The sequence below is a fragment of the Oryctolagus cuniculus genome, chromosome 6 (genome assembly GCF_964237555.1).
Source record: "Oryctolagus cuniculus chromosome 6, mOryCun1.1, whole genome shotgun sequence".
NCBI classification, from domain to species: domain Eukaryota; kingdom Metazoa; phylum Chordata; class Mammalia; order Lagomorpha; family Leporidae; genus Oryctolagus; species Oryctolagus cuniculus.
In genome coordinates, this window is record NC_091437.1 from 95903529 (window position 1) to 95917045 (window position 13517).

General features: G+C 44.1%; 1 protein-coding gene across 19 annotated transcripts in view; it reads right to left on the reverse strand.

Moving 5' to 3' along the window:
• Positions 1-13517, reverse strand: part of NCOA2 (nuclear receptor coactivator 2) — a 299416-nt gene that overhangs the window by 108548 nt on the left and 177351 nt on the right. For all 19 annotated transcript variants that reach the window (XM_070075148.1, XM_070075149.1, XM_070075153.1 and 16 more), the window contains 2 exons: positions 5736-5840; positions 3741-3913 (listed from right to left, as the gene is read on the reverse strand). In XM_070075148.1, coding sequence (XP_069931249.1) covers positions 3741-3913; positions 5736-5821 — 259 coding nt within the window. In that variant the 5' untranslated portion in view covers positions 5822-5840. The remainder of the gene's footprint in view (positions 1-3740; positions 3914-5735; positions 5841-13517) is intronic.

Here is a 13517-nt window from a genome sequence, read left to right on the forward strand (position 1 = left end):
CAGAAGATGGCCCAAGTGTTTGGCCCCTGTACCCACATGGGAGACTTGGAAGAAGCTTCTGGATCTGGCCTGGTTTCAGCCTGACTCAGCTCTATGAGCTGTTACAGCCATCTGGGGAATGAACCAGTGGGTGGAAGATATCTCTCCTTGTGTGTCTCTCGTTCTCTGTAACTCTGACGTTCAAAAATAAATAAATAAATCATAAAAGAAAAAATCCCCTGAGAATTTAAATTTAGTAACAGCAAAAGTCTGACTTGGTTACTAAATAACTAACAGTTAATAACTAAGAAACTGGGACCAGTGCTGTGGCGTAGTGGGTAGAGCCACCATATGCAGTGCCGGCATCCCATATGGGCACTGGTTCGAGTCCCAACTGCACCACTTCTAAGCCAGCTCCCTACTAATGTGCCTGAGAAATCATTGGAAGATGGCGTAAGTCCGCAGGCCCCTGCACCCATGTGGGAGACCAGGAAGACACTCCAGGCTTCTGGCTTTGGATCAGCTCAGCTCTGGCTGTTGTGGCCATTTGGGGAATGAACCAGTGGGTGGAAGACCTCTCTTTTTCTCTTTCACACACTCTCTCTCTGCTTCTGCCTTTAAAATAAATAAATAAATAAATAAATCTTAAAAAAAATAACTAAGGACCTAGGAATACGGATTACAGGAAAACCATCCACATGCACGAATTCCATGATACTTCATGGTGATCACAGTAGTAGCAACAAACTCGTGAGTATATTTGCTGTGGTTCTAGCAGGCCTATTCCGGCGTGAATGCGTTTGGAGTACTAGCATCTATGACCTATGAGTGTCAGATAGCAGCACAGCCAAAAGAATGCATGTGAAGTCAAACGGATGGTAACTGCCCCTCCAAATCCACATCCCTTAGGCCATTTAAAAATACCCTTTATGAAACAAAAGAAAAGCTAAAGAGCCGCTGATGAGAGCAGAGGAGGGGAAGAGCCTACCAGGCTGGCTGGCACACCCCAGCCTTCCACGGCAGGGGGCTCCAGCAAGAGGAGCCCAGCTCTCCCAGTTGTGAGTTCCTCAACGTGGATCTGCCAGCCATGCAGTTTCACCTCTCTAGGACGAACACGCGAGCTTCGGACATTAACAGGCATGTTCTCCGGAGCTCCCAAATGAATTCTTCTGCAAGCTGACTACTGTGATGGCAATACAAATGGGGCTTTGATAATGGTGTAGAGATAGAGTTGGCTATTATTTACGCTGATTGGCAGAGGGACCAGCCGGGACACAGAACAAGGGAGGAGGGCTCAGGCATGACTTACGAGTTGGTCTCGAACCCTGGCTGGCTGTGAGCTGCCACAGGAAATCAAAGCAGCCCAAACAGAGCTGTGAGTAGAGAGGAATGCATAGGCTGCACAGAATTTTCTAGCACCAGAAAAATTGTACTTCCTCCAAATGACCCTGCAGGGACAATATTAACAACTATCCCTCTTCTGCTTTCTACAAGGAAGACGTTACTGAAGATTCTCACCCAGCTAAAGAAAAAAAGGTGCCCTTCTTCCTACAGTGAGGAAGAAAACTGTTATTATCTGCTGAGTATTTACCCTGACACGTACTGGCTAAACGCATTTACGCGGCTCACAGATTCCTCGACAGTCACACAAACCGGGTGTCACTGTGGCTGAATTCTACACAAGGAAACCGAGTCTCAGAAAGAGACAATACTTTGCCCAGGTTCAAAAAGTTCTTAGATGGCTCAAGTATTGTCGCTTGGCTTCTGCTTTATTTGCTTCTTCTTCTTCTTTTTTTTTTTTTTTTTCAAACATTTATCAAACAAGGGATATTCTTAAAATATTAAACTCAATTGAGAACTTCAAAGTCTATCGGCTTTTTTTTTTTTTCCCTCTTGCTTTCATTCAGTGTTTAACTTTTGCTTCACTTTTCAAAACATGCTGCTTTTCAAATTAGGAGGAGCACCATTATAAGAATAAGACATGACAGGGTGTTTATTATTGCTGCTTCTTGGGTGGTTGTGGTATGCAGCCTTATGATTAAAACTGCAGTTAAGGTATGGCACAGGCCCAGCGTGACACATCTTAACGTGTCTTATGGTTTGAGGGGGGAATTACCAAGGTTTTGCAAAACTTTAAAAACTTGTGCAAGACTTTCACAGGGTGTGAACAATATAATTGTTTGAAAATGTAAAAGTACTATTTAACATGCAGTATTCACAAAACTGAATCATTGTAAGACCTTAGAAATCTGAGGCAAAAAGCTTAATGGTTTCTCTACGGCAATGCTGTCAGCAACCAGGAAGACACAACTTCAAAGAACCATAAGCTTAACCAATTATTTTCCCAAGAGTTGTAGCTGTAGGAATATTTTACCTATTTCCTGACACCAAAAAAATAAAGAAACAGAAGACAACGGAGTTTTTGACAACTAGTGAACCTCAAAGGGAAAAGACAGAGGAGAGAGATGACGGGAGTCTGAACTGCACACTGAAAAATCCCTTAGATGGTGACCATTATGATGATATAATCCTGATGGGAGAACCAGGAAATAGAGACTGGTTTTTGGAGCAGGTTAGTGTTAGGAACTGTGATGTGCATGCCATGTGAATATTTTTAAGTTCTCAGAATACAGAGCTATGTTTGTGAAACTTTTGTATAGCACTTAGCTTAATAGTCTGCAAGAATATGTAAAATGCTATGATGATAATATGCTAATATGTAGCTAGGATTTCACAACAGACAGGAGCAGATACAGTGTGAGGTTCAGATATCTACAAAGACTAAAGAGATTATTTTCCTAAACATCTTTTTTTGATTATTGCACAAAAGAGAGTAAAACACATAAACTCTAGGAGATGCACCAAGAGACTGCTGAGTAATAAACTTAAGATGTTCTTAAGTTTTTAAAAAGTACTCTACTAAAATAAGTGTATATTTAAAAGAAAAACTTTAGTCTGGTGTCACTTTATTACACAATGTTCTTATATTCTATTTGATATCATATAAGAATAAAATCCATCCCAACTAGTAGGGGAAGCAAACACAACAGATCCGTGCACCAAGACACTGTCCTTACATGTCTAATAAAGACTTGCTTTTTGGCACCACAAAGCCAAATGTCTTTTTTTTTAAAAAGGGCAATTTCTTGATTTCTGTAGGCAAAAATACCAGAGAAGAGATGCACAAAACGACCTCAAGGAAAAAAGACAACCACAGGAAGCAATCCGTCATGTTCTATATTTCATCTTCACAAAAGAATTTCTACTTGAGGCTGGAAGCATTCAAAACTGTTGTCACTCAGGATAGGAAATTCTCAGCCAGAGGCTGGGCCAGCAGAGGCTCAGACTTAGTCAACACTGCCGAGTGCTGAAACAGGAGGTGGTTCACTTCCTTACTTCTGGTTTGCATCTCAAACTGGCTTGTCGTTTGCACATTATGATAGGCACTTGCTGCGCAGGCTCTGAACACTGCAGGGCGGCAGGAGGAGCAGGAGTGGGCGCCTGACTGAGCTGACCAGATGAAATGCTACATCACCCAAGCTCACCTCGGTCTCCTCTCATCAGGGAACGTCTGAATTTTATATAAAGCCTATTTATAAACCACTGCAAGTGATACTTGCATTCATCTTGCAATGTGACATCATTTCCTCATCAATAATTTAAGCATGAGAAATGGATTAAAGGGACTCTGAAGAGACTTCTCACACAAGGAAAAGCAGAAACCAACTCAGCCCTCTAAAATGTTCATTCAGTCCTCTTACCTTGTTCTTTGATCTGACGAATTTGCTTCACAGTTTCTTTTAAGATTGCACATTTGTCAGGTTTAAAGTTAAAGTTGTCTATATCATTAAAATTTGCAAAAATCAGCTCTGCAAGTTCTTCGATGTATTTGTTTTCCTGTTCACGGTTACGCTTCTCAGTGTTCCTTTTGGGACTAAAAAAAAAAAAAAAAAACCACGTTTTTATTACATATTTTAAAAAGAGCTATCCTGAAAAAGGATTAACAAATTAAACAAGTTCTAACACAAAGACGGCAAACAAAGTTACCTATATAAACAGAGAGAAGTACTTTTAGGGGGAAAAGTCTATTTGTTCTAATATGTTGCATGTTTGTTAGAAAACCAGACTTTTCTCCAGCTTGTCATCTTCCATTTACTTGTGGTGAGTGTCTCTCACTGGGCCAGGCAACAAGGACCTGGACAATGCTTCTCACTACTGTGTTTAATACAGAGCCTGGCATAGGTGGGCATCGAATTGACAGCCACATAAGTAAACAAATGTCTTAAGAAGGTCAGAGAGGCTACATTTATAAAACCTTGGGAATTTCTTGAAGATTAGTAAAAGCAATGGAACTTAACCTAATTGCAATAGGAATAAACACATTTCAACAAGCTTTGGTAAAATTTGAAGGAAAAAAAAGAAGAAGAAGAAAAGAAAAAGAAAACCAACGTTTGCAATTTCAGCTGGCCTGGCACCAGCCCAGCATGTAGGACTCCTGTCCATTAGGGAGTGGTCCAACAGCCCGACAGGCAGGAGGCTGTGGTTTACCAGAAGGTCCTGGGGAACCTAGAGGCCAACACAGGAGCTAGAGATGGGGCTTTAGCAAGCCTGTTGTTTTGCATGGCAACTAGAAGGGTGTACAGAATATAAAATATTGGCTCTATGCCCTTTCTCTCCTTCCTCTGCTAATGACTTTTCCTAGCCTTCCTCCCTACTGCTTCCCTGTCTGATTTTTTTCCTGGCCATTGGAAAGAAATAACTGTTTTTACATAACTTTTAAAATAATTTCTATGATTTAAAATATCAGAAGTGTGAAAAGTCTCTCTGCTACCTTTGTTCCTATTTATCTAGCTCACCGTCTACCAAAATGATGAACAATTATTATTGTTTCTTGACTATCCTAAAATAATATCAATTCAGATTTTTATTTTTTTTTACTTTTTTATATAAATGGTAGTACTCCATAATATTTTCTAAACCTTGCTTGTTCTCTGTAACAATCTTTTTAGGAGGAAAATTTTTTCATATTAATCCATAAAGAATGTCCTCATTCTTTATCATAGCTGCATTGTCTTCCAGGGTCTAAGTATATCAAAGTTATTTACACAGTTCCCTACAAACATTTTTCCTAATCCTTTGCAATTAGAAACAATGTTGCAATGAGGAACCTCTCTCTATATCATATATCATTTGCAAGTGTCAAAGAGTGTCATAGGAAAATTCCTAGAATCAGAGCTGCTAGTTCCAAGAGGATATGCATTTAACTATTCACACATTTACTCATAACACATGAGAACTAACTTGCTCTAAAATATCTGTTTTATGCACTGAAGAACCACAGTCATTGGTCTCAACTCAAAAGCAAGTAGATTTAACATTTCAGGTCAGAAAAAAGCAAAACAAACAAAAATTAAACCCAGTATAAAATCAACAGCAAATGTTTTTATTGTAAGATCTTTCTGTCATTATAGCATTCTGTGATCTAACAGAAAATAAAATGTAAACCTCAAGATTAAGGAATAAAGTGATTGTAAGAGTCAAACACAATAGGGGACTTTCCTCTTCTTGTAAAGAATAAAATTGGTTACTTATCTGCATATTTAAAATACAAGCTACTGCATATTTAAACATTTAACTGTTAAGGAGAAAAACTAAACCCAATATTCCAAATGGGAGTAAAATCAACGCTAAAACAACAAAGAAGCATGCATGTGGCTTTCAGAGCCAATACTGAGTCCTCTCGGCCAGACTCTCACCTGGGTCCAAGCTGGTCAGGACATTCCTTACGCTTTCTTGTCTCTGCCCTAGACGGGTCAGAGGTATTTTCTCCCATCCCACTCATCTTGAACACATATCAGCAACTGAAACAGAAAACAGGGAAGGAAAAAATGAAAAGAGCTGACGACAAAGTGTCTGTTCCTTTTACCAACAATACCAGAACCTTGATTTCAATCAGAAATATGACAACAGTAATTCACACGCTGTTTTGATCTATGTGCATGTATGATTTCTAATGAAAAACCATTTTTTAAAAAAACTTGCTTACAGGTTAAGTAAATGGGAAAGGTCAACTTTGTAAAAAAATTTATTTATTTATTTGAAAGGCAGATTTACAGAGAGAGAGTGAGTGCGCTTCCATCTGCTCGTTCATTCCCTAAGTGGCCACAACAGCCAGGGCTGAGCCAGGCCGAAGCCAGGAGCCAGGAGCTTCATCCAGTATCCCAAGTGAGTGCAGGGGCCCAAGGAATTCAGCCATCTTCCGCAGCTTTTCACAGGAGCATAGCAGAGAGCTGGATCGCATAAGGGATGCTGGCGCCCATACAGGGAGCTCTCGTGGCAGGCGGTGGCTTAACCCATTATGCCACAATGCCGGTCCCAAGGTCAACATTTTAAAAAGAACCAAGCATACTTCATTAGGCCCAAACTCTTTAAGCAGGAGTTGGATCTAATAGCATCATGAACTACAGTCTGCTAGTGCTGGGTGGGGGCTGCAAGCTTCCGGTTTCAGGAGAGATCTTGCACTCTAAGAAACTCCAGGTGTTGCAAAGGCTCCTCCCAGTCTCGGTGTTGGGTTGGCCAATGTGAACGCTGTGCTGCAATACTCATCCAGGACAGACAGCCCCAGGAAGAAACAGAGCCATGACACTAAGGGCTGAGGGTTTCCAAGTTTACTCAGGTAGATCAGATACCCTTGTGGTGGCCTCAAGTTCTGGCCCAGGGCCTGGGAACCAGCACTCCTCAAAGAGGATCTTCTGCTTTCTAGGGAGACTCAGCGCCGGCCCCCTGCAGCAGCTGTCTCCCTGGATGTGCCACGCTGCACACTGCCCGGGGGTGGCCTGGCTCACAGCCTGCCGCCCTGGACTTGCCTTCTCTCAGAGGGCTCTGGCTGCCATTACCAAAGGTCTTAAGAAGCACCCTCAAAATCAAGGGGCCTTTAGTGACCCCCAAGGGGCAGGCGGCCATCACTAGCTCCTGCTTCAGGCATTCCTTTCAGGAAGAAAACAGGACACAAAACCACAGAGACTGTGCTGATCTGTGCTAGCGGAAACAAACACTGAGTGAAGCAAGCAAGAGCTAAAGAGCAAGAGATGGTGAAGCTCTAAACGACCTAAACAAACAAGATTCAGAGGAAAGTGCAAAAGGTGCTTAATGACTGCTTAGCAAAAGGGAAAAAAGGCAACACAGTCCCAAAAGCTCAAGTCAGCATTTAAAACCTTTCCCAGAGCTCCAGTTCTCTGCTACTTCCCATCTCAGCAGTGTCAATCACCTTTATTTATTTGAGAGGCAGAGTTACAGACAGACAGAGGGAAAGACAAAGATAGAGGTCTTCCATCTGCTGTCTCACTCTCCAAATGGCTGAGCCAATCTGAAGCCAGGAGCTTCCTCTAGGTCTCCCATGTGGGTGCAGGAGCCCAAGCACCTGGGCCATCTTCCACTGCTTTCCCAGGCCATCAGCAGAGAGCTGTATCAGAAGTGGAGCAGTTGGGACACAAACCGGCACCCATATGGGATGCCGGTGCCACTGGTGGAGGCTTATTCCACTACACTACAATGCTGGCCCTGGTCTCCTTTACTTTTGAGAATGGTTTTTCTCCCCTTTTGGACCAGGAAAAAAAAAAATCAGAGGGAAGGCCAAGTCAGTAGAAGACTGGGAACGTAAAGAGGATGCCAGAGAGCAGCAGGCTGACCAAGAGCGGGATGAAGAGCAAGGTGGGCTGAAGACCTGACGTAAGACTACCCACTGTGTCATGGCCACACATCCAGCAGCTGCCTTCCATGAGCCCTGGGACACTCAGCCCCAGGCTCACTACACTCTCCTCTGCTCAATATTCTGATCCAACTCAGCAGCACAGTTTTTGCCTTTTTTTTTTTTTTAAAAGAACCATTTGTAAGAAAAATGAAGTAGTAGTATAGCCGTTGCAGGAGGCTGCACCAACTGTACATTTTCTTCAAGAGGTCACTTGCCGGGCACAGTTCTGTGCGCTGATGCCCAGCTTCCTGCTGTTGGGAGCAATGAAACCAAGTCCCAAGGTCCTGTGCTGTGGTCACAATTTTGGCTTGATAATAAGCCAAATCTGTACTTAGTAACTACTCATTAAGTACAGGGGTAATTCAAAAAGCTCATGGAAAATGCATATTATCAGAACAAATATTCATAGACTTTTTTATTTTTATTTATTTATTTATTTATTTATTTATTTTTTTTGACAGGCAGAGTGGACAGTGAGAGAGAGAGACAGAGAGAGAAAGGTCTTCCTTTGCCGTTGGTTCACCCTCCAATGGCCGCCGCTGCAGCCGGCGCACCGCGCTGATCCTGGCAGGAGCCAGGAGCCAGGTGCTTTTCCTGGTCTCCCATGGGGTGCAGGGCCCAAGCACCTGGGCCATCCTCCACTGCACTCCCTGGCCATAGCAGAGAGCTGGCCTGGAAGAGGGGCAACCGGGACAGAATCCAGCGCCCCAACCGGGACTAGAACCCGGTGTGCCGGCGCCGCAAGGTGGAGGATTAGCCTATTGAGCCACGGCGCCGGCTCCAAATATTCATAGACTTTTGAAAAATTGCTTGCATCAAAATAAACATGTTTTAATTCCACTTTTCTATAAACTTTAAAAAACAGTATTTTTTTAAGATTTATTTATTTATTTGAAAGTCAGAGTTACACAGAGAGAGGAGAGGCAGAGGCAGAGAGACAAAGAGAGAGAGAGAGAGAGAGGTCTTTCATCCGCTGGTTCACTCCCCAGATGGCCACAACAGCCGAAGCTGTGTCAATCTGAAGCTAGGAGCCAGGAGCTTCTTCCGGGTGCAGGGGCACAAGCACTTGGGCCATCTTCTACTGTTTTCCCAGGCCATAGCAGAGAGCTTGATTGGAAGTGGAGCAGCCGGGACTAGAATTGGCACCCATATGGGATGCTGGCGCTTCAGGCCAGGGCATTAACCTGCTGCGTCACAGTGCCAGGCCCAAAAACAGTATTCATTTATTTAGGGGAGGGAGGAGAGACACAAACAGAGCTCCGATCCTCTGGTTCACTCCCCAAATGTCCACAATGTCTGGAAAGAGGAACACAACCTAGGCTTCACACACTGGGTAGCAGGATCCCAATCCCATGAGCCATCACTATTGTCTCCCAGAGCCCACACTGGCAGAAGCTGGAGTTAGGAGCCAGAGGCAAGAGTCATACAGGGGCTGTTCTATGGAGCATGGGCCAGAATTAATGCCCAATTCTCATGACATGGTTAGCCCTGTGACCATAAAAAGCTGCTTTACCTCTCACACCTTCACTTCCTCTTCTGTAAAATGGGGTCTCATCAGCATCTACAGTATAAGACAACCGAGCAGGTTAGCAAATGGCAAGGGTCTCCTCATACATCAGCCATTCTTCCTCTAGCAGGGGTGGGGAACGTCTGGCCTGCAGGCTGTGTAAGGCCCAGGAAGTCATTTAGTCTGGCCCTGCCAAGGCAACCACAGTGAGGACTCGAAATTCAATAAATCTACAGCAGGCTGATTTCTCAGTTGATAATTCCATATGGGCTGCAAATGATGTTATAAATATCCTAACGGCCCTTGGCAGAAAAATGGCCGCCTGCACCTACGTAGCTAAATAGGCACAGGTCAGGTGGAAGCAGCAGCAAGATCTGGACTACAGGGCTTCCGCGCTTGATTCCCTTCCTGTCACCTAAACATCACCTCCATCCATTCAACAAAGAATGCCTGCCATCGTTAAGTGAGGCTCACGGCTCTGAGTCCAAGGAGAAATGAAGAAAACGGGGTAGGAGGAGAACTCAGTGTGAGGGTAAGGCACATCCACCCACGAGATGACTGTGGGGCGCTCCTCTGTAGGGCGAGGGCCAAAGCCTGGCTGGGGAGGAGGCCCTGAGGAAGGTGCAAGACTTCACACGGTGGGGAGCGGAGCTGGGGCAGCCCACAGGGTACTGGCGGAGAGAGGTTAAAGCAAAAAGCCCGATACCAGAATCCTTCTCAAATGAAACCTGCCTGCCAAGCATTCAGTTCTGAGGTTTCAGTCCTGAGCGTGTGAGACTAAACCTTACACATCCAGTCTAAGTGAAGCTGCAATGAACGACCTATGGAATCTGCACCCTGGAGGCAGCTTTCCATGTCATAAAAAATTAAAGTCATAAAAAATTTAGAGAAAGATTCGACAGGCAGAGTGACACAGAGAGGGAGAACGAGAGAAAACAGAGATTCTCCATCCACTTCCCCCTTCACCCCACCAAAATGCCTGCAGCATCAAGGCTGGGCCAGCCTGTAGCCAGGAGCCGTGAACTCCAGCGGGGGTTTCCCATGTGGGAGGGAGAGGCCCAAGTCCTTGGGCCATCATCTGCAACCTTCCAGAAGCACTGGCAGGAAGCTGGATTGGAAGTGGAGCAGCTGGGCCTCCCACTAGGCATCGTGATACGGATATGGGTGTCCGAAGTGGCAGCTTAACCCTTTGTACCACAACACCTGCGCTCTAACATTCAACATTAAAATATAATCTACAGTATATAGCAAAATGCTCTAAATAGGAGGCAAAGTTTGATTAAGTTTTATGAGTAAAAGATGACTGTTTTCCCCTCAGAAGTCTCACCACGTCTACTAAAATGTACAGTACTATCAGAAAGGCCAGAAAGCTTTGGAGTCGGTGACTGTTTCACTTAGCAGGTCACACTTACTCAGCTTTGGGACTTAATGTTAGCATCAGCATCAGGAACCTTCGGCTTTCCCAATGTGTATCTCCCAATAAGTTCATGCCTACGAGGCCCTGTAAGCCAGGGCAGGGAGGGGAGCACACATTTCTGGTGTCAGAAAAACCTTCTGGGCAGACTTCACATTCCACTTGTACCTACCCAAGGCTGGCTTCCAAGGCACTCTACTTGTGTCTTTAAAACATCATTATTCTCCTCTTGAAGTTACTTAAGCGCTAAGCAATGATATCTTCAGCAGATTTCTTCAAATTCTAAAATTTTCAGCTTTTTAAACATGATTATTTCCTTATTTTTGTTTCTGCCCCATATGTCCTCTTTGCTGAACAATTTTCCTGGACTATCTGCCACCACATTGATTTGCAAGCAGCTTATACACCACTAAAGGGAAAAAGGAGGGCAGGAAGGGAAGGGGTCTGGGGCCAAGGAGGGGAGTGGGGGCGGGGGGTGAGGCAGGAGTGCCAACGTCTAAAGTGGGGCAGGGTGGCGGGGTGATGAGGCTGGGGAATCCCAGAAGTGCCAGCTCAGAGGAGTATCCCGTCTGAATCACTGATGCCCTCCCAGGCAAAACAAAAAGATCTGAGATGCAGAGAGAAAAAGGCAAAGAGGAGGAGTACTTTACGGCAGGTGCAGGGAAGGGAGGAGGGCGTGGAAGCGATGATGCGAGGTCTAGGGTAGCACAATCCTGGAGCAGACACGTGGATTTATGCCCTGCTCCTTAGTGGGCAAACCAAATAATAACAGTGAGCCTCCTTAATGAGTTGCTCGGGAGAGGGGTTGTGCGTGCTCTCTGGATGACTGTCGCACACTCCTGGCGTCCTACCTGAGGCTTGGCTGGCTGGCAGCAAGCCTTAGTATTTCACAGAACAGGTGGCCCTGCCAGGTGAGTCCATTTTCCCTCTGCTCAAAGTACTAGGCAAGGCAAGAGTGACGCAAATAAAAACCAGAGATCAACACAAAGATTTTTCATTGATAAACATTGTCTAGTATAGGCCTACTTGCAGAAAAGTACCTAAGGTAAAATGAGCCATACAAGCAGAGAAGATTTAATGCGTTCTTTTGAAAATCTAGGTGACAGAAAATACTGAAGGGATAGTATTGAGGGGCAAAATATTTTTATTTTGTAACCATTCCTAAATAAATAGTTTCTTAAAACCAATGCATGAAATAAAATAGATTGAAGTTGAATTTTAAATCTATCTGAAAGGCAGGAGAGAGAAAGAGAACATGAATACGAATGAAGGAACCATCTCACCCCTGCGGGTTTGCTGTTCACTTCCCAAATGCCCACACCAGCTGGGGAGAGGTCATGCCAAAGGCAGGAACTCTACTTGGGTCTCCCCCCTGGGCAGCAAGGACCCGACTACTTGAGCCATCTGCTGCCTCCTAGGGTCTACATTGGTAGGAAGCTGGAACTGGAAACAGAGCCAGGACTTAAACCCAGGCACTCCAATTTGGGATGCGCGTGTCCCAAGTGGCATCTTAACTGCTGTACCAAATACCCACCCTGGAATTAAAATTCCTGAGCATCTCATCCTCAATTCTGAAACTATTCAATATAAGTCATTAAAAAACTGAAAATGGCGCGAGTAAACTCTGGCTGTATCTGATGGTAATTATAGTCTTTGAGTGCAAACCAGTTTCTACCAGATGTTGGGGCTTGCAAAAGGACATGGCTGAAAAAGAAAGCTTCAATGTGTCCATTCTTACTATCTGTAACAAACAACAGGATCTCCCTGCTTTTCACAGTGACAGTACATCCGCCCTCACGTCCTCTGATAGCAAGTTCTGCGAGCTAGACAGTAGAGAAAAGAGTTACAGCCACAGGATTTAGTAAGTTTTGTTTTTAAAAATAACAGTATTCTGGGAAGAGTGAAGGATGTCATTTAAATTCTTAGCATAATGACAGAAAGCAAAAATAAATATCAGACCTGCAATAATTCAGAAATGCACTCTCCCTTCATAGAATTCATCAATATATCTTAGAAGGTAAAAAGCTCTTACTTGCGATACAGCCTTGTACCATTAAGGCTAGTTAATCATCCAGAATTCATGTAAACTGTAATGTGCATTTTATCTTTTATCAGCAAAGGCCATCTTCCAAACAAGGCCTGTAAAACTGTCAGATTTATTATATGCTGAACAAATTCAGTTAACAAATAAATAAGAAGAATACTCATGCTGTTGCTGGAACCCAGACAAATTAAAATGATCAAACATCGGACCCCTACTGCCAGCTCCGAGAACTGGTTTTTTGTTTTTTGTCTTTTTCCCCCCACAAGTCAAGCCCTCTCCGAAACTCCTCTGAGACGATGAAATTTCCCAAAGTAGAAATGACCCACGCAGAGCTGCTGAGAGGACATCTGTCTCCAACGCCTTCCTGAGCGGGACTTTGCCTGGTAAATCACCTGGCTCCAAATCCGGGCCCAGAGAGGCCTCCCCAATTTCTTTCAGCTTCTTCTGGAACTCTCTTTACAACACAGCCTGCTGCTCAACACAGGCTTTTTAGGACCAAGAAATGCTAAGCAATAGAAACCTATTCATAAACTGTCACTTCAGCACGTCTCCATCTGTATTCTATTCCTCTTTCAGAGGCACCATGGCTAGGACGCTCACCTCAACAGCTAAAGCTCCAGTCACTCCCTTCCTTCCTACACGTGAAAACATTTGCTCATGTCAGCCTTAAAGCAGTTTCTCCCTCACAGTATCCTGTGCTCCAGGCGGATCCTTTTACTACACAAAAGCAAAACCTCTGGGTCAGACTCTGAGAAGTCTAGAAAACATACTATCTAATGTTTAAATAAACAAAACATGCCTTTTTTGGCTACAGATGCCTGGG